At 42.3% G+C, this 26,056-nt stretch overlaps 2 protein-coding genes across 3 annotated transcripts in view; both read right to left on the bottom strand.

The window, feature by feature from the left end:
- USP54 (ubiquitin specific peptidase 54) overlaps positions 1-954 on the bottom strand; it is a 106,861-nt gene extending 105,907 nt beyond the window's left edge. Inside the window, exon 1 of the mRNA XM_014956315.1 lies at positions 887-954. The gene's annotated coding sequence lies outside the window, so the exon portion shown is untranslated. The remainder of the gene's footprint in view (positions 1-886) is intronic.
- Positions 955-8,480: 7,526 nt separating this feature from the next.
- MYOZ1 (myozenin 1) lies at positions 8,481-25,337 on the bottom strand. Of its 2 annotated transcripts, XM_014956175.1 has the most exons (6): positions 25,172-25,337; positions 22,960-23,061; positions 21,108-21,289; positions 12,362-12,593; positions 9,857-10,016; positions 8,481-9,051 (listed from the first exon to the last, which is right to left on the bottom strand). In XM_014956175.1, the coding sequence occupies exons 2-6, from the start codon at positions 23,033-23,035 to the stop codon at positions 8,820-8,822; spliced, it is 882 nt and encodes a 293-aa protein (XP_014811661.1). In that variant the 5' UTR covers positions 23,036-23,061; positions 25,172-25,337; the 3' UTR covers positions 8,481-8,819. The 2 variants fall into 2 exon arrangements, with proteins under 2 accessions (XP_014811661.1, XP_014811662.1); XM_014956176.1 differs by lacking the exon at positions 22,960-23,061.
- Positions 25,338-26,056: the final 719 nt, after the last annotated feature.

Genomic DNA, 26,056 nt, shown 5'->3' with positions numbered 1-26,056 from the left:
GCCATTGTGTCTGCAACTTTTTTTTTTTTTTTCTGTTTTGTTGCAAAAGCAGAAGGTGTATATTGTTATGGTTTCTATTTAGGGCTGTAATCCTCATAAATCCTCACTCCTAATCCTCCCACTGAGTGAAGAGTCTCAAGCGAGATCAGGTCCTGGAAAAGCAAACAGTTTCTGCTTCTTTTTTTAAAAGAAAAAAAAAAAAAAAAAGAAACCAACTACACATGCTTTTGCCTACCTTGGACCAACGTAGTAAACATAATACTATAACTGAGCGGCTTCTTCTAACCAACGGCTTCTAGGCAAGTTTAACTTTTAACAGCAGTTGATCACGTCCAAGTTATTAACCAACAAGCAAGCCCAGTGATGCTAATTTCAAAGGTCCCTGATGCCAGAGGACCTTTTTAGCCTCCGGTATCCCTTTCCTCGTACCTGCTGCTCCCTCCCCCGGCTCCATCCAACTGACCACCTGCGGGCACACAGAGGGGCCCGTCACCCACAGCCCCACCGGCGGCGGGGCCCCGGCACCGAGCGGCTGCCGACCTCAGCCTACCCTCACCCGGGCTGGGGGCCAGGGTCTCCGGACACACGGAGAGAGCAGCCGGTTAACGGCTGGGTTAGTGTTTTCCCTGAGGGGAACGGGACAGGAGGAAAGAAACCCCAAGTATTTTCCCCAGAGCGGTGGATCCAGGGTTCCCACCGCGCCCCTCACAGCCCCGGCCCCACGGTCCAGGCTGCCCCGGCCCCTCGCCCAGCCCGCCCGTGCCTCTGAGGGGACCGACCCCTCCCGCCCCACCGCCGGAGCCGCGGCCCCGCTGCCGCCCGGCTCCACACAGCCGCAGACGGGACGCGGCTGAGGGAAGAACGCGGCGGTGCGGTAAGTCCCTACCTGCCGGCGTCGGGTCCCGCCGCGCCGCGCAGCGTCCCCTCCCCTGGGCCGCCCTCATCCCCCGCTGCTATAGCTACGGGCAGCCGCGGCCGCCGCCTCTGGGGGGCCGGGCCGCGGGGGGGGGGGGGGGGCGGAAAGTGGCCTCCTCTCGCGAGAGGGCTGAGGGATGAGCGGTCCCGGCCGGTTCGGTGTCTCCACCGCCATTTCTCATTCCCTCAGCCCGGTGTCCCGTCCCACAAGGGGCGAGAGGTTTCCGGTGTGTTTAAACAACCCCCTCGCAGGGCAGCAGCCCGTAGAGCTCATCCCCAGGCCCGGCCCGAAGGCAGGCCGTAGCTAGGAATAACGCCAGGGCTGTGTGGGGCTGACTGAGCCCTGAGGTAAACCGCCCGGCCCTGTGGAGATGGTGGGGCTCAGTGGTTAGGACATTTGCAAATTACGGGCTGCCACGGCTGTGGGATATGACTAGAGCCAAATAACAGCCCAACAAATTCATGTCGAGCAAAGTTTACTTGTAGTTTAGGTCAGAGCTGGGTTTCCTCACAGGTTAGAGCCATAACATTGCATGTTCAGCAGCAGCTGTCCCAAGTACTTAAGGTGTGAGTTAGACCATCTCAGGATCTGGGAAAATTTGAATAAGATCATTTACAAATTTGTGTTTTGATTTTTTTTCTGACTACTAGGCACTGTGTAAATTTCACGTTAAGCTCCTATTTCCTGAATTGCGTCAGTTGCACGTTGCATTGTGTGATTTTCCTGTCACCAGTGCATACTGCTGGTGATAATATTAACTTTGGCGTACTAGTATTTTTGCTAATATCCAAAAACACTTTTCAAGCCCACTGAAATAAGCGTGTCCTTTCCTATTAATTCAGGATCACGTACGTAGAGAGAGTCCAGAGATAACGGGAGACTGCTATTTCCATGGGTGCTTTGTATCACAGAGCTAGCACACTGGATAAATAATGTAATTAGTTACTAAGACTGAACAATGAAGACATGAGAGCTAACACGCTTTTCTTTTCTGCCCTTGTATTTCAGTGTTCCTGACATCTTACAGCTACGTCTCCTTTGTAACAATCTTTAAAGGAGCGCCACCAGCTCCGTATGTTGTGGAGGAAGTTCTTTTCATCCAGTTGTTGAGCCCCATTTTTACATATAAGAAGTGAGTTGATGCATAATGTTTTGTATCTGAAAGATGTATTTCTGATAATTAAGGTATACTGTCAGTGGTATACCAGATACACACACAGAGTATGCCTGAAGGACTGGGACTACCTTTTGTTCTGCCCAGAGCAAACACTTAAAACACACTGTTCGTATACACAGATGTCTGCAGTACTGTTTATGCTGCTGCTGTTAATACAGCATTACTAACACCACTAAAATAATAATAAAACAAAAGTTTGTGCATTTGGAAGAATGCTTGTTTACTTGTTGTGGCTTCCCATCCCATTTCAGTCTTTTGCTTTGGGAATCAAGCCAATCATACTGGGAGAGAGAGCAGATGAGGAAGGCCTGAAGCCTCTCTTAGGGACCAAAGATAATTAAGAGAATCATTTAGAGATAGTAGATATAATGAAGCCCTGAATCCATGCTAGCTTCAGGCCCATTAAAGTATGGCTGTTTTTATAATAGAATATGGAAGTAATTACTCATCTGAGCTGGGCAGTGTGGAGTTTGTCTAAAGCACTCTTCAGTGTAATTTAATTTGTAGAGCATCTGTGAGCAGGGAGGTCCTGTGTGACAAGGCCTGTAGGTTGTCCTTAGGCTGGCCAGCAGAAAGTTTCTCATTTGTTTGTTCTTCCTTCCAGGGGCCACTTTGTTTTCCCTGCAGTGAGTGATGTATAATGAGATTGTTGCTTAGGGCAGGAGCTTCCCTCAGCAAGAAGGGGAAGTCTGCAGAATCCTTATTTACCCTTTTGTGTAGAGGGATGTTTTGGAGTACAAGTAAAGCATTGCTTAGTGGGTAGCCTTTTTCACTGCTGTTTGTGCCCTCCTTGTAAGTTTTTTGCTCCCCAGCTACAAATGCAGGGGCCTGGAATAAAACAGTGATGCTGCCCTTGGCTCATGTCTGAGCTTGGGAAGAGCTGAGACCTTCGTCAGCCTTTTGTAGTGTGGTTGTGTATTCCCTGTCCAAATTTCCCTAAAATAATGTTTCCAGTAAGCCTTGTTAGAAGAACAAAGAAGAATAACTATTTTGGTTTGGCACTAGAAGAAGAACTTATAACCATAAATTAATCTTGCCTTAGATATGCATTTATTTGTTCACTGTGGGTTTTTGAAAGGCAAATGCTTATTATGACTCTGGCCAGAGCTATACCTATAAATTCTTCCTATTTTTTAAAGGGTAGTTGCCCCTGTTTACAAATTTATTTGTGTCGGTTCTCCTTGAAAGTACATCAGATGAAATTTTCTTTAAATGAAAGATAGACCTAAAATTAAAACTCTTCGCACAACATATTTAGTGGCTTTATTTATTGTTAAGCAAAAGGTCAAAACAGATAAACAAAAAAGTCTGCAGGTTTTCTTCAAAAAAGTTGGAAAATGTGCATTAAAGGTTTTGATTTAAATAATGTTTCTAAAAATATAATTGAAAATTAAAGGAAGAGTTTATATTTGAGAATTTGTTTATTAAGCTGACTGGAGATTAGACTGCATTTAAGAGCATTTCTTCAAAGTGGTTTATGTAGTTCTCTTTACTGCATGTGTTAATTAAAACAATATACATCTGAGCGAGTACTTGCACTCATTAAAGCATCATGCAAGCAGATGATCATCAGAGAGATGATGACACTGTGTTAAATACATAAAGAGCAAGAGGTACAGCATAAAGGAACTGCTAATTAATTACATTAGCTGAAGAGACTTCTACTAGTAGATCTATGATGCCATGAGTATAATTAATAGTGTCTCAAATCCCACATACTCAGCAGTTCACAAAAGTTGTAGGGTTCCACAAAATGTGTGCAATCTTGCTTCTGCCTGTGTCTGCAAATTCTGCTTGATTATCTGTGGTCCTGGTCAGGCACATCTCCAAGACAGAATAGGCAACTTGTCTAAACTAGTTTGTAACCTGCAATTTGAGGATTTGGGCATAGATGAGATTGCATATAAATGTATTAAAGTGCTGTGAGCCAGCAAATTTGTCTAATGTTCTTTCAGGAGAAGTTGGCATACGTGCTGCTGATGGGCAGCAGCAGGCCTCAGAAGTGGCCAGAGAAGTGCTAAAAGCAGCTTGTTGCACCAAGGGAAGCTCCTTTGGAAGCATTTGCCAGCTGATGGCACCTGTGGCAGTCTTCTGTGGAAGAGAACATGCACTTGCAGACAAGGTAGGCAGGAAAAAAACTCCAGTGCAATGAATGTTCAAGCCCTGCGCCCCAAGTGAGCGCTTCCCGTGGAGCGACAGCTACATGCAGACCTCGTTGCTCCAGAACAGAATGGTGGTGGTCAGGCTGTCAGCTGTCTGGTGCCTACCATCTTACATAAGAGAAGTGAATACCTTTTGTGTATTCACAGTATGATTTTTTTTTAAAAAAGACAAATATGACAAAGCCCATATTCTCCTAACAGTCTGAAACTGTTCCAAATTTTATTTCAGAGTCACTAAGCCTAATGACAAAGCCATCTCCTCTAAATGCCGTGTCAATAACAACATAAAATGTAATTCCCAGATGTTAGTTGTATGAATTATATCATCATCATCACTAATGGCAAGCTGCTCACATGAGAGAGACGATTATGAGATGCAAAGCCTTTGATTAGGGAATACATTGCAGTCAAGTGGAAGATTTTCTGTGCAACACAGAGAAGCATACCGAACTGTGCCAAATATTTATGCCATCAGCTATGACTTCAGGCAAGGTTTTAAAAGATACAAGTCCATATTTATGGACAGTGTTGCTGAGATTTGGTAAACATCTTTCTTTTATATTGAAACATGGGATTAAAAAAGACAAATATGACAAAGCCCATATTCTCCTAACAGTCTGAAACTGTTCCAAATTTTATTTCAGAGTCACTAAGCCTAATGACAAAGCCATCTCCTCTAAATGCCGTGTCAATAACAACATAAAATGTAATTCCCAGATGTTAGTTGTATGAATTATATCATCATCATCACTAATGGCAAGCTGCTCACATGAGAGAGACGATTATGAGATGCAAAGCCTTTGATTAGGGAATACATTGCAGTCAAGTGGAAGATTTTCTGTGCAACACAGAGAAGCATACCGAACTGTGCCAAATATTTATGCCATCAGCTATGACTTCAGGCAAGGTTTTAAAAGATACAAGTCCATATTTATGGACAGTGTTGCTGAGATTTGGTAAACATCTTTCTTTTATATTGAAACATGGGAGCTATTTTTTACATATTTTCAGTATGGCTTGGATTCCTTATCTCATAAGTTGCATGAGAGAAACATTTCAAAATTTGCAAACTGTAAAAGAATATTCTTAAAAATAACACTGCAAATAACTAAAAATATAAGAACTTTTTGTTCTGAATTAAAGATCTGTATGTCACAAAATTCCATCTAATCTGTTTTTCATGGGGCAGCCCCTCTCTATTTAATGGATTTTTGGCTGCTGTTCCATGGAGTATAAGCTTAATATCCAGTACATCCTCTGTATGAGGGAACTGTAGCCTGCCTTTACAAGAGGATGAGCTCAATAATTTGTTACTTCTTTTTTATCTCTAACTATGATGATCCTGCTTAAAAGCAGATGACTGAGTTTCCATTCTGTAGCTCCTAGTGTGTGTGTGGGAATTCACTATAATTAAATCTTATAAAATCCTCTTATTCCCAATATAAATAGTTCTCTGACATAGGCTATTCCCCAGAGTCTACATCATAGCCCAAGGAAAACAAAGAGCAGGAGCAGTTACTTACTTCCTCTTAAATATTTGATCATTTTGGACAAACTTCTGCTCTGATTACAGTAGCTGGAAGTCTCACTGAAATTAATTATTTTTGAGGCAGAATTTGGATTACTGATTTTTCTCACTTTTACCGCTACTTTGAATAATGACTAAACTAGCATGTATTTTAAGGTATGTAAACAGCAAGACAATAGTGTGGATTGTTCTACAAAATGTAGTGTTGTAGTTCCCATTTTGTACTGGAAACAAAAGCACATAAATCCTGCTTGACAGGATTTGAGATTGAAAGTGTACTGGCAAAAGAAGAGCTATATGCCTCATTAAGCAGATTTACCAAAACTGAAGGATCCTCTTAGCTTACAAGTATGGATTATAGCAATATTATTAATAATTTGCAATGATACAATACTAATTCCAAGCACATTGCAACCTTTTATCCCCATTTAGGGTTTGGGATAATGGAGCACACGGGCGTAAACTCTTGTCCATGATGAACCAGCAAGAGCTTTGGGTGTTTACCCAGTCCTGTGACCTACTTGCTGGATGATGCTGCCTCCCTTGTGCGTGGGGACTTTGAAACTACACCACCAGAGAGCACTGTGCTATTTCTGCACAGCCTTTCTTAACTTTCCCTGCATGTTAAAAGACCTAATTTATTTAGTTAGGTTTTGGTTGGGATTTTTTTTTTAACTTTCCCTGCATGTTAAAAGACCTAATTTATTTAGTTAGGTTTTGGTTGTTTTTTTTTCCCCATGCTCCAGTAGAGCTTAAATGATTGTTGTGATTATGTTGGGATTCCCAAACATTTTGGTATCATTACCTTGTGTGAACCAGTAGCCCTTAGTTGCCTTGACTGTGTTGTGCTGGGCTTGCCTGGGGCTCACTCTTCTCGGAGCAGCCAGCCCTCTCTGCATTTTGACATGTCTAACTGGCCCATGATCTGGAAAACCTGTTGCTGAAAATAAGCCATGACCTTCAGGTACCAAACTGTCTTGTTTCTGCTCCTTTTGACATATTTACCATGAAAGCATCATCTATTTAATGTAAAAAAATCCCATGTAATTGCATACTCCAAGAGTCTAAAATCCCTGTCAGAAAAGGGGAGGCAATAAATGGCATGTTTGGTGGGAAAATATTTTGCTTACTGTCACCTAATTTCTCCTGTCTTTCTGAACTTCTGGCATTCTCTTTGTAGCCTGGATTCTTGTCATACAGTTAGAACATTTCTTGAACTGGAAAAGAAAGCCCTCCCCCTTAATTAGAATGCAGTTGAAAAAGCAGGATTTATTTAAAATGTTGGAGAACCCACAGCAACCTTATCTCCAGACAGAGATCAAATACAGAATAAACTAATAGTTTAGTAGGATGTGAGAACTTCCCATTTAAATGTCTTTCACCAGTGAAATTTGCATGTATTTATGTAAGCATTAAAAAAAGGCAATCAGTGTGGGAAATGTCTTTTCAGCTAATTCCTGGATCCATTTTATGCAAAGAAACAAATCAAGTTTTTCTGAGGATTTGTTTTCAACTCAACCTTCAAACAGTTTGCAGGAGCATGTCAAAAAAGACAACCTTTTTCATTTCTCTTGAAATGTTCTTCGGAAGATCAAAGTACCACCTTAATGCTTTTAAGTTTAGTCATGGAACTGAGTTATGGATACTCCTTAATAATTTAATAGGACATACAATAAATGTTCTTTAGCCATTTCAGCAGAAAGTTTAGGAAACTATTCATTCATTTCTTAGGCAGCTTGTTAGTGTTAGTACAATTTTTAAGGGATCTCAGCCCTGGCAGCAGCCTTTTGGAGGACTGAAGTAAAGCCAACCTCATAACTACCCAAAGAGAATAAAAATCAAATATATCATTATAGGGATTTCTAGACAAGGAAAAACCTGTAAATTAAAAGTACTTCAATGGAAGCTGTCCCTGTAAATAAGCTGATTAGAACCTGTTTATAAGAAGAAATGTTGATCTAAAGAAGGCACCAGGACAGAGAATTCCAAAGCAGTCTCCATGCAGCCTGAGCTGGGGTATGGCAGTGAAACGGCAGTCTTGTATGTGATGTGTCAGAGCACAAATGTTCATGAAACAGAAGGTATTTCATGTAAAAAATTAAGTTCTTTATTGGTTTTCCACAGTGCCTGACTTTCTTCCTGTATGTGTAACATTGATAAAACTGTTACAAGGAATGGAATGGCCTTTGATGCTGTGTATTTGAGTCAGTAATGCACAGCGGTGAGTGTCAAATTAGTTTTGCTGTAATTAAAGTTTTTTCTTTCTTGCTCTGTAACTGTGGGCAAGTCATTTCACTGGGGTGTGTTTCTGTTCCTTCCTGACCTATTGCCACCTTGGGCTCTCTGTCTGAAAAAAACACCTGCTTAAACCATCACCTATTCTATACTCTGGAGAAGTGGGAAATCTTGGGTGCCAGTGAAATACTGTAATCTCTCTGTTACACTGAGAGTCTGACTTGCTATTTTATCTCGGATGCTGTTATGATTACCTGTATCATTTCATCTCAAAGTCATCATTCTTCACCATCAGTTTTGAAGTATTTATCCAAGTCACCTTGATGTATACCTATCTCATGACCATCCCCACCAGCCCCTGATCTTTCTTCCCATGCCAACAGCTAATGTGAGATTTAAACTTCGGTTACTGCTACTCCCCCAAATTGATTCAGCACCACTTTTTAAGGAGAGAACACAAAGGCTTTTTTTCCTCTTGGTGTTTTATTACTTGTTACTATATGACAAAACAAATTTATTACGGTGCAGACAGGCAGCATTTAGCATTGCTAAACAGAAAATCACTTCCTAGTTTGCCCTTTTATGCCCTGGTGAATAAAAAGCTCCTTTCCCTCCAACTGTTTCTGATATGGATCAACACCACGGTGAAGATGAGTTTAGGACCTGCTTGGAACTTGTCTGGGCTAAGAGCAAAAGAAAGGAAGGGCTGACAGAACTAGAGTTGCACTTTTCAGCTCCTCACTATCAACTTGCAAATAGCAAGGGCTGAGAAAAAAACAGGAAGGCCTGAGCAGTGGGGATTTACAGCTCTTCTGTTTCACCATTCCTTGGCACATTGATCTCAGTGTGGTACTCGGAGGCGTCTCCTGAAGGCATCCAAGGTATTGGGGTTCTGTTGAAGGAGGGTCTGTTGCTGAAATTTTGATTATATATCATAAGAGATTCTGGAAGCAAAGGGCAAAGATCAAACTGAGGCACTTTGAAGGTCATCCGTTTGGCTGCTTTCTCAAAACCCCCGTAAGGCATGGCGGTCCTGGCATAGGGAAATACATGGCGTTAGCAAACACGGCATAGGTAAACATCAGGATTTAGAAAATAAATAATCAAAGTTACTGAGATGGTAAATTTTATCACTGTTGCCAACAAATCCTTCCCGAGAACATACGCGTATCTATTGCCTATGTACTAAGAAAGATTTAAAAACAACAAAAACCCCTTCTTTTCTCCTGTGCAGTTCCTTCATCCCTGTTGCATCAATCTCCATCAAACCAAACACCTTTCACACCTGTTGGTACCCTGTACATGTAGGAGGCAGAGGCTGCATTATTACGGAAATGAGTGGGATTTGGGTACTGATATCCTGAAGCTATGGAAGTGTGTGGCAAAATTATACAGAGAAGTTAACAGAAAATTTTTGCTGCCGTAGAAATATTTGAAAAACTTTCAGTTCTTATCAGAAGCAGCAGGAATATCCTGATTCTTATCTGAAGTATAGTAGTATATGGCTTCTGATTGTTAAGTATTTTTCCTGAACCTTTGAACTTTAAATGGCTGCAGTAATCTCCCTGGTCAAATGGGACAAGAAAGAAAGGGAAATAGGATTAAAGTCCTCTTATCCTGCTGCGTCAGTTTTCTGTCCATAAGCTGAATTAAAATCTCTAGCTCTTAATGTATTTTCTCTTTGTAGGCCTCCAAACATTTCATCCACAGGAGACTGTGCTGAGCAACATGTCATGTGACTAAAACTTATTTACATTGCACAAGACAGAAGGGCTATGGCCGGGGCATTGTGTTTTCTCATGCTAAATAAACTGAATTGAATAACCAAGAAGACTTACCGGTTAAAAGACTTGTAATGGGGGAAATCAGCTTTGGGGCTATATGACAGTAAGTCAATGGTGTACTGACTTTTGTCCTCGGGGCTGATGCCCATCGCTCGTTCCCAGGGGGAGATGTAAGTTTTAAATAAAGTGATTTTTTTGCCTCCTGACTTTCCATCTGTAAACAGAGGAAGGTAAAAAAATAGTTAGATGACACTTACTCTAAATACATTGCCTTTCTGTATTCTGCTACTGCAGTTGAGACACCAGCTTGATTTCCAGATTCCGTTAACTCCTAGATCAAGTCTGAGACTTTATGGGTAGATTTCTTTTTTAAAAGACTGTCACATGCCTCTTCTGTCCTTTCTACAAAAGCAGGTGTACCACAGGCTGAGAGATGCTCATCCAGGAATTTGCATTAGAGGATATATTTGAAAGCTAATTTTTTATTGCTTTTTCTGGTCACTCAAATAGAAACCTCTTACCTCAAGAACCAATGTCCTTACCCCATCATCTCTTTTGCTACCTCAAGGGAAGCTTTCTACAAGGCAAAACGCTATCTAATTTCTTAATTTACTTCTGTGTTCCTTGTCTGATATTAGCAGACATAACCCCTCCACATAAACCTCCTCCTCATCGCCAGATGCAACAAACGAAGCTCTGACTGTAAACTCCAAAACTAGGCTCAAACTTTGAAGTTAGCTCTAACTGATCAAAAACCTCTAACCATCATATTTCAGCATCTTGGCAACCCACAACCATCTTTACTAACATCTTCCTCTGTAGTCTATATTCTTGAACGAATAGAATTACCATCTCCCTCAGTATTTTTATAGGTTGGCATTGTCTTTATGATTACATGAACAGACAACTGTATTCTCTGCCTCCTGAGCCAGGATGTTAGAGACAGGTCTGGCTCAAACATCTCAGGACGGCTAAAAGCAGTTTGAAAATATGATGGAGTATCTCTCTGGAAGTTAAAATCCTGTCAATGACAGAGCTGAGTTTGCTGCTAAGTCAGATACTTGATTGCCAGAAATTTTAGGTTGGCTTCTGGCTGCTTGATTAAGTAAATAACTTAGTCAAAGGTTTTCATTCTGTGTGCCTCTTTTTTTTTGCTGCTTTTTTTTTTTTTTCCCTTCCAGTTGTGTATAATACCACCTTGATAATAACAGCATTGGTTGTGTATTGACATGTAGCAACCTCAGCCTTCAGAAACCTTAAAAATCCTGAGCAATGACTTCCGCTACACTTAATTAGGGCAGATGGGAATAATAGGTTAATGGAGTTAGACATTCTGGTGCTTTCATGGTGCTATAGTTTGTGTAGAAAACATAAATCCTTATGAAGTAAGTGGCAAAGAATGAACACTATTACTCTTATCTGAAACTTTCTTTATCACACCTTATTTCATTGTCTTGCTTATTTTCTTCAAACCTTGCCAAATCCTGGGCTTTCCTGGTTTCAGAGAATTGCAGACGTGTACAAGAATCTAACTTTAATTAGAAAAAATAAAAGCAACTGCCCCCCTCTTTCTGTGTGAAGGACTTAAACTAAGTAGTTTAGAAGTAAAATGATTGCTAAGGTTGAGGAATAAAAGCAGTTGGGATCCATCTCTGCAGCAAAAGCTGTGGGATGATGTTAATCCTCCTTTTCCCTGCACACAGAAATTGGATAACAATGGAGAAAAATCTCCTGTAAGAAGACAGAATCTGCACAGATTTCTTTTTCACAGGGATGCCCAGAAATGTAAAAGCTGACTTTGATATAAAATGCACGTTCTTCCAGAATGTAAATGAAAACCCTTGGATTTTATAAATCACTCATTGGGTAACTTATTACAGTGGTTCCTGGTTCACAAGCAAATTTGCTTTTTGTTGTAAAATCCCATGGGGGCTGTTAAAATAACTGTTTCACCTGCTGATTTTCATACGAGAGATTTGGTTCTGGCCAAACTAAACTGAAGATAAAATTAAGCAAGGACTAAATTAAATGAAAAATACTCTTTAAGATATTGTTTCAGTAGACTGGTGGTGATTACCAGGTAACTTTTAGAAATATCACCGTTCCTTTCTGAAGATTATCCAAGAAGTGGTGTTTGGGTGAAAACTTTGATTTGAAATTAGGGCTGGTGTACTCAAGACTGATGTGGCAGGTCAGACCACTGAGCTAACGAGCTAATACTACTATCTCCAGCAGCGGTCAGCACGAAACCCTTGAAAGGAAGGGTTATGCCACGCTGGCATACTGCTCTATTAACCTTAGCAGCTCAGGAGTTAAGTTTCCCATCATTTCTTTGGTCCAGCCAAGGCTGGTATTTCTGCTTTTTGCCTATGACTGAGCAACACAGAAGCATGCAAACAAATCAAGCTAAAGGCAGTTCAACTTTTCTGGACTTGGCAACGGAACTTAGTTTGGAGGAATTCAGGTTTTAATCAAATTAATTTACTTGTCCCTAAGAGGAAGATTGGCACGAGCTCTGATAACTTTAGCTATTTCTTGTTCTTGCGGAGAGATACTTGCCTTTGTCAGTACCATCGCCTCCTTCTCCACCGCTTCCAGCCGATTCCCCTGTGTGCTCCCCCTCGCCGAAGCCAGGGCCTCCTTTGCTCCCAGGCCGAGGAGGACCACCGGGATACTGCTGCTTGGAGCCAAGCTGCCCAGCTGTTACTCCTCCGACCATCCGCCCCTGGGCATAGCCGTGAGCATCTTCCCCGTACTGCCCTCCTGGTGGGATGAACTTCTGAAAGTGATCCTAGGGCAGGAGAAAAGAGAGTAGGAATCCCTGTTACAGGACACGCTCCCTTCACATTTGCAGGGTTGGGTCCCAGAGCATGAACTCCCGAGTCCCTGTGATATGACCAGTTTTGTGTCTCAGTTACAAAACCAATGGCAGAACTTTGTGTGAGTTACTCTCTATATTCAGTACAGAGCAGCTGGAGAATGGCAGCAAGGGAAGCACACCTTTTAATGGGCATCTCATAGTCATTTGATATGACCAGGGTGAGAAAAGAGGAATCTGTGTGTTCTCCCTGGCAGTGATCAGTATGAAATACAGGAGGAAGGGAAAGGAAATACAGATTTTGCCAGAGCAGGTAAAGGTCCAGACAGAGATAAACTAGCTAACCTGTGGGAAAGCAAGCTGGACAAGAAATAGGAAGTGTTTCATGTCAAGGTTAAGGTAGCCCAATAAAGTCAGCTCGATTACAGTGTTACAGGGCCCCAGAACAACAGGATACCCATGACAACATACAAACCTGAAAGATGACTGCCCCTATATCTTTTTTCCATATATATGAAGGTCTGCATGGGGAGGGGTGTTAGACTGAAGAGATAGCAGCCTAAAAAACATGAAAGACTTCCTGGGGACCAAAAGAGGAAAGTGACAAAAAAGGAAGAGTTTTGTTTGTAGCAATATGTGCATTAACAAACCAAATCTAACCAGCAACAAGGCAAGAAAGCAAGTTGTATCCATCAGTAAAATCGAGTTGGTCTTATTTTCCAGGTCACCCACTCTCCCCAGTGGAGGCTAGAAGGCACAATCCCTGCAGTACACAGGGAAAGAGCAAACAGTCCATGCAGAATTTATAGACCCTGTGGTGCCAGCACAAGGTCCTGTCTTTGCACACAGCAATTTTAGTAAATACTTGTCTAGCACAGAAACGGATATAATATGTTTAGAAAAATATTTTATGTATTGCTCATCAGTGAGATCAAAGCTTGACTCCTATCAGATATAAAGAGGTATCTCTTGTGTATTACAGCCCGTACAACTGTATAGTACAAGTAACTTGGTTCATATATCCCATATGGTCTTTCCTGTTGGACTCCGGGATTGGCTAATGATGCACAAAGATGTAACAAATACAGCTAAAGTGAATAAATCTGTGGTTTCTCGTGCTGCAAGGCTGCATGTACAAATTCATCTCAAGCCATTCATGGGAAACAAGAGTGCCAACCTAAGGGCTGGCTCTCAAAGAGTTAAGGCTTTCTCAGGGCTCTTACACCTAGTACAGTTTAGCAAAAAGAAGCTTTCCAGGCTGTAAACAGGCTTCCAAGGCCAGCTGTTCGGTCAGCTAAAAATAGATGAGAAGTGAAAACCCCACAAGGCTCAAGGCAGAATTATCTAACCCTCTGCTCCCTGTGTCTCCAGCAACAGTGTCCAGGGTTTCACAGCAGGTCACCAGGCTGCAGCCCAGGCAGGCAGCCAGCTTCGGGCTGAAGTGGCAGAGCTGGTGCCCCCAGGGCCTTTAGGGACTGTCTGTCCTTCCCCTGGCTGTAGGGAATTCCCTTTTTAGGAACAGAGGAGATAATGTTCCCCTGAATGTCGGGAAGCCCTGAGAGGGGAGAGGATTGTGAGCATTAAGCTGTGTGCAGGAGCTAGCAGGGCAATCTGTTCAATTATGCGTGGGAGCTATGTGGCTGTAAAAAGGCAAACTGAAAAAAAAAAAAAGGGTATTTTGAGGGCTGGGGGTCAGAATGAGGTTATTCTCAAAACATTCATATGTATGCAAGGTTAATTCTTCTACTGGTTTGCTCGGTAATTTCAAAACAGGATTTGCATCTGTTTTCCTTCAAGTTTCAGCCATGCTGTGTGCCCTTCCTGAAAATTAAATGCTTATTTCTATTTTCCTCTGGTTACTTACATGCACTCTCCTGCAAAAAAAAAAAAAAAAGTCACAAAACATCAGCATAACATGAGCTACACTAAAAAGGGCTGATTTGATTTTGAGCACGGCAGTATTTGATGTGACCAGGAAGAGGCATCGTTGTCATCTGGTGTTATTTTAAATTGCAGTATTAGCACTAAGCAGCAGTGAAGTTTCCCTGAAACACAAGGTCTACCTCAGGAAAGCCACACCTAAATCTTATTTAGCTGCAAATGAAATTAGTGTGATTGGTCTCAGGCTAGTTCATTATTCTTCATGGGCTTGCTGGGAAAACATCCTGTCTTCAGCAGATGGGAAAGGTCCATTTTCCTTGCAATATCCTGGTCTACTCACCTGCTAGAATAAAAATATAATTTCCTTTAGTTTCGGCCACCACAATAGATTGTCTTAGCTCATATTAAAAGAATGCAAAGGCAAATTCATCTTTTTGAAATCCTGACCCTTGGTATATTTGAACGAGTTCATTCCAAGAGAGTGGAGCTCAGGAGGGGCAGCCTCAAGCAAGAGTCTGGACGCAGTCAAAGCTGGGAAGGTGCAGTTTTGTCTCCAGTACTTACAGCATGTCTCTGGCCAGGATGTTTGGAGTGAAATACGGCTTACACTGGAGGGGAATCCATGTCTTGGGCCATTGCTAGCAGCAGGTGGAGCTTTTACGTATATGCATATTCATATCACAAAACCAACCTCTGAGTTAAGCGTGGTTGCCCCTGTTGGTGGAAAGCCCAAGAGGGAAGCCCAGGAGCATCAATTGAGAAGGCTGCTAATCTTCTCCTGGTGGCCCTGGGTGCAGATCACACCGTTCCTCCGTGGTAGAGTCAGCCCTGTTGCTAGAGGTAGTAGATGTTATCAAGTCCCTGGGCGTCCCTAAATCCACTCTAAAGAGAGAATAATTCTGGCAAGTTCATGTGATTCGTAGTCCCCTGGGTTTGCTAAACAAATTGGGCTCATGCCTTTGAAGTCCTCAGTGCTAGTAAGAGCCTGATCCTGCAGGCTGAGCGCCCTAATGGATGAATTCTGAATTCTCTAGAGCTACTGTATGTGTCTCATGAAAAATAGATAATGAAAGATGATCCAACTAATGGAGCTGAGATCTCCAAGTATCTCAAGGCCCTGACGTCACTGCAGGCAGTCCCCAGGAGGAAACACTGTGTGCTCCCTGTCAGCTCCTTGCTGTGCCCTAAAGAGAATGATTGAGGCCACCAAATGTGTTTCTATTTCCACCCCACTGATGAAGAGCTTCCCAAAGGTTTGATGCCTATGTGGTTACTAACACTTCTGAAGTTACTGGGACTGCGTCCTCTCAGTGGCAGCCACACAAATGCTCCTTAATGGTGGCATGGGAGATTTAAAATTCAGACACTTGTGTGCCTCGGTCCTTAATTTGGAGTTGCATAGCCTTAAACCTCTGATTCACTTTAAAAAAAAAAAAGATGAAACTTCAGCTGTTAAAGTAAGCTAATTTTTTTTTTAAACGTGCTCCCCCAAGAGGCACAGCAGGTTGAGCTCCTGCTTTCTATTTCCAGGTCTACTCTGACTTGCTGTTTAATCTTAGGCAAATTATTTTTGCCTCTATGTCTGAATTAATGGGAATTAATTTGCCTCTATGTCTGAATTAATCTAAATAATGGGAATTTTTATTTAATACTACCCAAAATTATTTATATCTTATTTGTATATTTTGTATTATCCTTGCCACATTATCTTTGTGGATGAAAGAAATTGAGTTTTAGAACTTTGGTTCAAAGTTTTCTCACAATGCTCCAACAAACTGCGTGGAAAATAAAAGGCCTTTCCTCTCTGTCATTGTGCTGTTTCCACACCAGTCAATTCTCGAGTAAGAAGGCATCAGACTTCATGTTTACTCTTGTACAGCTTTGGGTATAGTTGGGACCTCTAGGTCTCTTCTGCACCAGTCCATCTCCAGCACAGCAAGGCTCATTTTGTTAGAAAAGTTCCATCTTAGCTGGCTCACACCACTTGGGTTATAACCTGAGACTCTTGTATCTCAGCTTGCAGTTATCCTCTAACATTTGTTCAAGAGGTTTGATATTCCCTGCAGAACAGACTTCCTAGAAAGACTTCCTAACATTTTCTCTTTAACCCTGCTTCCAGTGATCTTGACTCACATTCTTCTCAGTACATTAAGGGGCAAACAGAGCCACCAGTGCACACGTGGGCATTAAACCAAGTACTGGTTAAGCTTTCCTTCACACACCATATCATGGCTGGCTATTTAACCTGTAAGAGCTCTGAGGCAGGTTGGTTGTGCGCTTCTGTCTCCTGTGAAGCACCACTTTTGGCATTGTAACCAAATCACTTATATTTTCTTCCTGCCACCTCCGCTTATTCCTCTGAGTCCTTGTTGAGCAGCAAAAGGATTGCAGGCGAACTCCTGCCCTTATCCAGAAGAACAGTAATCCAATTCTTTAACCCTTTTTTCATTTGTTATGTTTTATTTCACAGCTGGTGTCTTAGCTTATCTGAAGAGACCTCTTGACCTGAAGTCCAGCAGAAATCACTTGCCAACACATGTTCAGCTTGTTTTCATACAAGCATTGCCAAGATGTGGAAACTGCATTTACTTTAACTTGTGGGTGAGTCTGAGAAAGTACCAAGGTGTGGGTCTGGGGGTTTTTTTGATGCACTACTGCTGATAATTGTCTACTCAGATATCAGTTATTCCACCTTCCTAATGGTTTTAATGTAAGATCCGGTAGGTAAAGCAGAAAAATGAGGGGGGGGGGAAAAAAGGAGGCAATTCAAGTCTTTCTATAAACTGTCTCCTGCATGTAACCCAAATCAGGCCACAGGTTTTCACTAGCAAAAAGTCTATTTTTAAGGGCCCTCACTGTGAGAAAAACAGTGTAACAGCAACACCCAAAAAGTGTAACTATGGTTTTGTTTTCAGTTTCCACTTGATGATAGCAAGAAGATCTTACACAGGGGTTCCCAAAGCAGAGGTGGGACCTTGAGAGGAGTTAGGGCAATAATGAGCAGGGCTGTAAGGCTAAGAAATAGAGTTTCACAGGATGTTGATGTGTTTGAGGCCAAACAAATTTAGCAATATGAAGTGGAGAAAAGGTCTGTGAAATGCACATCTATTAATTGCTGAACAGTGAAGTGGGATTTCGACACCCAGAGATAAGACTGAGACCCTCTCTATGATTTTGGGTGATTCCTTAGTCTACCCCATGGTTCAGTTTCACTATTAAAAAATAAATGTAGTAATTTCCTTCATGCTATAGTTGGTCAGATGCTACAGTAATAGAGCACACTGACATACTCTTTAGTCAGTGGTAAATTGCAACTTTCAGCTGTACGGTGAGGTTGATAATATCCTCTGATACACGGAGAGAATCACAGTTCCTGCGACAGGGTGGAACAGCCTGGGGTGAGGAGAAGAAAACCTTCTTCTGATTTACTAGAGAGGGCTCAGCAGAGCCCAGCTTCTCCAGCACAGCACCAAACAAGGAGGATGACACATGAACTCTCCCTGTTTGGCAGGGTATCAGCATGCTAAAAGTGTTAAACTCAGCCCTCCCTAAAAACATCCCCTTGTACTATATATTTGCAAGAGAAGATGGTCACAGTGTTGAAAACAGCTATACAGTAGGTAGGGCATTTCATTTTGCTCCTGTTGGGAATGGTCGGTCCTTTTTAGGGTTTTTAGCTACTGTTTGCCTTTAACTGGATGAGAGGAGCCACCGCAGTGATAGAGAGTGGCATGTTCTCACTTTTGCATGGAGCTGTCTGACGTTCGCGTACACACAATATATATGTTTTCTCCACTAAGAAGAAAACTCTCCGTAAGGAGTGTGATCTGGTTGTCCAGTGAGGTTGTTTGGCTGGAGAAGAAGGAGGAGGAGAGAAGCAGGAGGGTGGATCGATGACACATGACTGCTGAGATTTTCTCCCTTGTGTGGAAGGTTTATGGCTACAGTGCAGGCTACTCTGGGACCCCTTATATGGTTTGGGTTTATTTTTAAGAACCTTTCTCTTTGTGTGTTTTTATATTACATTACCTTGCTGTTAAACATTTTCTGGAGGGAAAGAGACAATCTATACTTCATTCCTGACCTTTCTTGCCCTGCTTTGCTAGGTGTGTCCTGAGAATATTCTAAGACAGTTAAGAAATCTATAGTATAAAAGCAGAAAACACACCACCAGCTTTAAATCCCTTCACTGTCTCACAGGACTTCTTTGGGATGGGGAGCAAAGGACATGAAAATTAACTGGGAGGAGGAAGTAACTGGAAGTAGCAGTAGGAATTCTTTACTCTGCCATTATCTTCCTCCCACAGTTCCCTTTTGTTTAAGCCTTCTGTTCTGCATCTGCCTTTGAGCAGAGCCAGAAGCAAGAAAGGAAAGGAACAGAAAGCTAATCAAATATTGCAATCAAAAGGGCTTTTTGATGAAAGTTATTTGGTGCTAAAGCCAGGCACTGTCCTGATGGTTTGCAAGATAACAGTGAGGCCACAGATCTGTTTCCTTTACCTGCCCAAGAGCAACCAGCTCTCCAAGAGGATGGCTCAGTTGCTGCAATGGCTCAGCTTTTCTTCCCATTGCTCCGACTGCCAGCAAAGGTGCTAATTCATGCTGGCTGTGGCAATGGGAACAGTTATCCATGGAGACAGTGGATGCAGCCTGGCAGAATCCCTGCACAGAGCACACAGGGCAGCCAGCAAATGCTAACAATTATGTTTGTGATCCTGCTGAGCTGGCCCCGAGCAAGAGCTCTTCAGCAAACTGACATCTTCCTGGAGATCTGTTATCTCTACCATGATTGTGGAGAGAAGATAGCCCTGAAAGTGAATCCTGGAGGATTTTCAAGCATAGTACCCACTGCTCTTTGGAGACCACACCATTGTTCTCACGTAACAAAGCCATAAAGAACATCCTAGGCTTGGTAGGGTCTTGTCTAACCCTCAAACACATTTATCCACAGCACAGTATCTTACAGTCTTGTTCAAAATGCTTGGGAGCAGGGCTGTTCTTACAGAATAGAGGGAGAGATTCACTACAGAAAGGGTATGGAATGAAAATCAGGCACAGATGAATAAACAAAGTAGGAAAAACAGCTAGCAAAAAGGAAGCCTTTGTAATGTCAGTCTTGGTGGGACTCTGTGCATGTCCAGTTTTGGGGCAGTTTGTCACAACTCATTCACTTTGCATTTTTCTGATTGGACAGCCTTAAGGTGCACCCTCAAATTTTTGAAAGTTTGGACTTCAGCCTTTTTCTTCCCTCACCATATTATTTTCTCACTCCTCACTGCAGCAGATTCCAACATATGAATTTGGCCCTTATATGTTTTAGGAGCTCTGAGATTGCTGAGTATTTGTAAAGGCAGCCTGCGTTTCTCTAAGATTTTCATCTGAAGAGGCCAAAGCTCAACACGCCATTCATTCTCACACCCTTTCTAGGAGATGACAGCTCACTGAAGAGATGAACTACCTAAAGCAAAAAAGAGATGAAGAAGCTACCCGAAGTCTAACAACACCGGATATGCTTGCTATATCTTAGGTCTGTCATCCCTGATCTGTAATCTGACCTACTGCTGTACTTTTGATGACTTTTTTTTTTCAGGCATCTTTCCACATTCTGCTTCCCAAATTGTCATTTGGGGAAGTGAACTACAAAGTTTTACTTATTGCTGCTTTTGAAAACATCAGAGAGCTAAAAAAGAGCATGTCTTTGTTTGGCAGGACATTTTCTGCAGGTTGATTTTTATTATTTTGCTTGAGTTTCCTTGGACTGGAAAATAGGTGCCATAAAGGGATAAAATGACACCAAATGAATTTTAAAGAACATCAGAGGATGAGATGCTATATCAAAATGCATATGAACCTGAAACATTTTCTATTTGTCTTACTGAACTGCTGACAATAATGTGAAAGGACAGTTTCATTTGTAAAAGTTTAAGTTTTTGTCAGAAGACTTTACACCAGCAGCTAACTGTAGAGAGAAGTTCAAAGATTAAATAGCAATACTAGCTCATGGAAAAAGGGGAAAAAAAAAAAAGTCTGAATTTATACACCGTATCTGATAAGAAAATACTTTAGAAGAAAACAAACGTAGCTTCTAGCAAATAAACTGAAGATACTGCAGTGTCAGGGTAGAGGTTTCTGTCTGAATTTTCATTTATGGAACTTCTTGCGGAAGACGCAGAGGACAGAAGCATAAAAGTGTATCCTAGGCTAAAAATAGAACCGCACCTACTGGAGCTGAAGTCACACTTAGATGGATCATTTCCATCTTGCAAAGAAGAAATGGAATAGGTGCAAAAACAATTAGTCCTGCCCTGTGCAGCTCTGAACACCTGCCAAATGTGCGGTCCTCCCCCGTCACTCAGTACGGAATTTTCTCGTGCTTCTGCACGTGTGATACCGAGTATTTGCCAAAGGAAACTAATGCTGCTGCCAAATGGAAATAAAACTTGTGTGTTCTTAGAATTTTGGCTTTTTCCTGCACTTCTTTGCTAGTAGATCACGACCACCCTCACCCCAGCCATGTGCATAGGGACAGAGGAGAGCTTGGGCACTCTCCATTCCTGTTTCCCTTCGGTGTATGGAGTAGCTCTTTAGTTTTGATCTCTGACCTACCACAGAATTGTCGGTGAAGGCGTCAGGGTTATTCTCATAGATGAACTTCTCCACCCTCAGCTGACGTAATTTGAACATCTTGGATCCTTTGTTAGTGAGGAGAGAAAGTTCTTCTAGCATCACATCTCTGGGGATGCTGATCTTCTTCCCCAAGTTCAGCTTGGACACCTCTTGCGGCATGTCTAAAAAACATAGGAAATGAGAGGCTTTAGGAAGTGCTCTGGTCCAAGTCTCTTGTCCATTGCTTCCCAGCATCAGTAGTGACTTCAAAGAATCCAAATTCTCTTCTAAATTAAGTTTTTGGGAAATAACCTATACACTAAATTTTTACATTGATGACGCTTTGGATATAGATGGGTGGAATTTACCCTGGATTGCAATCACGGCAAATCTGCAGAGAAGAGTTGCATAAAGGTGGAGCGATAATGTGTGTAAATGTGTCCCAAATCTGCAGCACCTCAGTCAGTGCAGCAATATTCCTTTGTACTACCTCAAAATGCACCACTGCCTTCTCTGGTTACTGCCCTGCGCTCCTCTCCCCTTCTCTGGAATCAGATGAGTGGCAGTCAGCTCTTGGAATCGGGCTGACATATGATACATAAACACAACTCCGGCATGCTTTGGTTGAAACATTATCCTGAAACCACGGCAAGCTTCAATGTTATTGTATATTTTTGTTTGTTTGTTTGTTTTAAGGAGAATTTTTTAAGGGAAAATAAGTTCTCTTCAAGTCTTAATACGCTGGTTACTTGGCAAGTCCTTTCCCATTAATTTTGTACCACCAATTATCCATCAAAACAATGGATTAATTGTTTTTTTCAACAAATATTTGTTCAAACATTTTCAGTGTAAATATATTGCAGAAATGCATTTAAAACTTTTCATTCAGGAACAAGCAAATTTTCCCTAGGCTTTCTTTTTTCTGTATTAAGCAAGGTTGAGACCTCTTCTCCACCTCTACATCTCAGTTACAACAGAGAATGAATCTCCATCCTTAAACTGGTATAAAATTGGTAGAAGCCCTTTCATTTTATTACACACTCTCTGTAGAAATTATTATCTTTTTTAGAAAGCCAATTTTATGTAGCACTATTTCATAGCACAGGAGAAAATGTCCTTTGACTGAAAATTGGATTTTTAGTTACTTGTTTATTTGCATAAAGGATTAAGGACAAACAGAAAAATAGATACCTGTACCCTAGCAAAGAAGTTACTACAGCCCTTTTGGGAGGCTGAAGAAAGAGATAGAACTGAATTACTACTTTTCAAAACCTCTAAAAAAACCTTCTCCATGCTGTCAAAAGTAAAGAGAAGATAAGGATATTATAGTTAATGAAAAGTCACCCTACCCAATGCACAAGTATTCTGTAGAAAGAAAAGTGTTCCAAGTTACATTCTTCCTGCTGTATTACCCCCTCTAAGAGACATTGACTTTTTCAACTAATGAGTGCTGGAATCAAAGGACTTCTCTCACACAGAGGAAGGACAAAGGTTGTAAGAGAGAGGGCGACATAGAATATAACTAGGCACTGCAATATTGATACCCATAAAAGATTCTCTTTTCATTCACACTGATGAGCATCCAAATTAATGCTGCAGGAGAATATGAGTTTACAAAGTGTAATCTAGGTCAACATTTGACCTGAGTATGTGCAATGTTTTTTAACAGGAAATTAGAAAATGTGAGGTGGTTGAAGGCTGAGCTTTAGTAATATTTGTGGCTCTGCCTAGTGGTATGTTCACTGCATGTCTTGCTCTGGGAATTCAGTCAGACAGGGTGTGAAATTTTAAAGGCTGAAATTCAGGGCTGAAACCCAAACAATTCTCATGTGTGCAGTTTTGCATATCTTACCTTCGTGTGTCAGCTTCCCAATGAGCTTAGTGGACTTTTTCCTTTTAACAGGAGCAGGAGTCCCTGCAAGGGGCATTCCCACAAAGGGTTCTCTGCTTTGCTCTAAACACACAAGGAAATGGAGAATGAAACACTGGAGAAGTATTTCTTGCCTCTTTTTAGTTGCCACATACAGTTAAGAGATACACAGCCTTCATTTCACACACAGGTTCTTTTCTGTCCCTTCCACATGAAGGAGCTGGTGAATGGTATCAACCCACACAGAATATTATCAGCAGGCCATTGTGGTGTTCTCTGGAGAATTAGCATTATGGCACAAAAATATGGCAGCAGATCACAGCAGGACCATTGCCAAGGTGCCATACAGCATTGTCATCCAAACTAGGCATTTTAATTGCAACATGGCAGTCTCCCAGCACCCACATGTGCAACAGTGGTACTCTGTTATCATCCTGTGCTGCAGCAACAGAATGTCAGTTTAAAAATTTCCTCTATCATACCATATTACTATACCATGCAGTTATCGTTAGACATTAATATATATTTTTGTACGTCTGTCCATGAGTTATTTGGGAGCATTTTGAGTAATGTGCAGGTTTGGTTTGGATATTTAGATAGTCCTATCAGAAATGGAACAGGTTTTCAGAAAACCACTAGACTGCAAGTTCTGAAAAAAATAGAACACTAAGTAATTCTGTCTTTTATGACTGCCACTGTTTTCTTACAGAAGGGCTGGAGGAAGAAGGCAAATTTGTTAAAGGAAAAGTTGTTCGCCCCAGTTTGTTTGAACTCACTTGCACCTGTATCTTATGTATTGACCTCATATCATTTTGGAGGGGGGAGAAGAGGAAGAGAGAGATCTCTTCTGGTACAGTGTTCCCCATCTCTGTCCCCAGATAGGATGAGGGATCTGTACTGCAAAGTCAGGGAAAATTAGGAGAAATCTCAGCGATTTCACTTCAGGCAGTTTCTCAGAGTCCTTCTTGGGGGTTATCCTACATAATGTAATTTGGGCAAATGTCTTGCCTTCACTTCAACACCATCCATGCCCAAACAACAGCCTATCAGGGGACAAATCCTCACCTAATACAATACAACAGAAAGAAAAATGGGCAAAGACCCATTGGCTTCAGCAATAGTTAACCATCTCTGTCCATATGCTTCTTTATATTTTAGTTGCTTAAAATTTCAGAACCGAAGACATTGAACTATGAGTTAAATTTTAAAACCAGCAAGCAAACAGCTGGCTCTAGGATCTTGTACATCACCCTTGTTGTGATCAAGACATTTTTATCTCCTATGTATTTTGCAGTTTCATTCCACCATTGCTCCTTTTGCAACGTAGTTTTCATGTGATAAGGTCCTGATAACTGCTAAAAGAAGCCCACCCATGGCAAAACCAGCTCTGATCACATTGGCAGATACTCTCTTAGATGAGTTTTTCTTTCAGAGTTCCAAGCTTTGCTTTTTAGTGAGATGCTGCCTGTGTAGTTCACATCATAAAAGAGCCCATCCTGGTGTATTCCCAAAGCAAGCGTGAGCAGGTGCAGCCATAAAGCACGCACTCCACATTCTCCTCGAGCAGCCGGACATCTGCTTGGCTATATAAAAGAAGCGGGCCCTGCTTGACAGGAAAGGGGTAATGCTGCCAGGAGGCAGGGGGGGTGGGAGATTATGGCCCATCTGATGGATCATAAGACTGGCAAGACGGAGGGAAATCATCTCTATGCCCCAAAATGTGGACTCCCTGGGGCAAGGCAGAAAGGGTTGGCCCTGGTGAGGAAGCCTGCACCTCTAGCACAACCCATTCCCAAGGAGCAGCGAGGGCAGGTCCGTCCCATTCTGCTGTCCTCCTTTACTAATCCAGCAGGAGTGGGGAGTGGAAAACCTGCTGCATGCAATTGGTCTGGCGTAAACAAAGGGGCAGCAGCCTTTCTCTATGGACAGGGTCCAGAGCTACACTGGGACTGCTGCTCTTTCAGCCACCCCACCCCAGGGAGCCCCAGTCCCTTCGTCCCCACTGTCCCATACATAAAGCCAGGGCCATAATTATCCTTTTATCCCCAGTGCTCCATCCCTTGGTGCAGTTCCTCTGTCTTTTGCTGCGTTGGTCTTTGAATCAGTCATTTCCTTGGTTTTGCTGCAAACCAAACCACTCTTTGACCCTCTCCAGCACCTTCTCTAAAGCTATTTTCCAGCCCAGTCAACTCACCTCAGGTCAGCAGTGCCAGGCTCAGACCAGGTCCCGTGCCTACCCCGGGGCTCAGCAGTGGGCTGCTTCCTCCCAGCCCGTCTCTGGGTGCTGCTGGGGAGGCTCGTGCAGCAGCCCCTGCTCACCCAGGGTGCCTGGGCGCGGGGAAGCTCTGCCCAGCACAAAGTGCTGATGCGAAGTGCTGTGAATTTGACTCCTGAAGGCTGCTCGCACAGGCATCCCGTGGTTATTAATAGCCAACGGAGCCGGAGGGCAGAGTCTCAGATAGCACCACCACCAGCCCTGAGGAGAGGGGAAAGGAAAAGGTTGCTCCTCGGGCCTCCTGCAGTCACTGTCTGTGTTCCCACCAAGACCAAGCACTTCATAAGTGCCTCACTTCTTCCTCCCCTCTGTTCAAATCAATATGCCATACCCCTCCCTCCTCCTATTGCATTTTTAAAGCAATTCATAAAACCTTCTCAATATCCTCTTTGTCAGTAATGCCTCAAAAGCTCTCTTGGGTCTTGCTCTGCTTTACACCCTCCTTCTGCCCCCTCCTCACTCCATCGTTCAACCCAGTGTCCTCTGGGCTCTCACACATAGTTCCTAAAATGCCAGGCATTCAAATAATACATCAGAAAGCACAGAAGAAAAATAATCGTATGCATGAAGCAAGAAGTAGTAGCAAAACCACAAAGTCTTGAAAGCTATTTACAGAGTTCTAGGAAGCAGCTGTGTAATGTGTGTGGGAAACCCATTAGAATCAAACAACAAGGAAACTAATTCCCTGATTCATGACAAATCAGGTTGATTGCCTGCATTTGGTGCAGCTTTTTACACACAAATAACTCCCCTTTTTTAGCTCCTGTCCATTATGAAGCAACCCTTCTTGTTTATTCCCCCCTA

The sequence above is a fragment of the Calidris pugnax genome, unplaced genomic scaffold, assembly GCF_001431845.1.
Source record: "Calidris pugnax isolate Ruff unplaced genomic scaffold, ASM143184v1 scaffold196, whole genome shotgun sequence".
Lineage (NCBI taxonomy): Eukaryota > Metazoa > Chordata > Aves > Charadriiformes > Scolopacidae > Calidris > Calidris pugnax.
The sequence above is the reverse complement of the archived record's forward strand: the minus strand, read 5'-3'. Positions and strand labels throughout refer to the sequence as shown.

Excerpts from the sequence above, each read along its gene's own strand:
- MYOZ1 (XM_014956175.1), bottom strand. The coding sequence starts at position 23,035 with ATGCCCCTTGCAGGGACTCCTGCTCCTGTTAAAAGGAAAAAGTCCACT. Across the intron at positions 12,594-21,107 it reads CCTTCACCGACAATTCTGTG|GATCACTTTCAGAAGTTCAT; the intron begins GTAGGTCAGAGA and ends CTCCTGCCCTAG. Across the intron at positions 10,017-12,361 it reads AGGCGATGGTACTGACAAAG|ATGGAAAGTCAGGAGGCAAA; the intron begins GCAAGTATCTCT and ends CTCTGTTTACAG.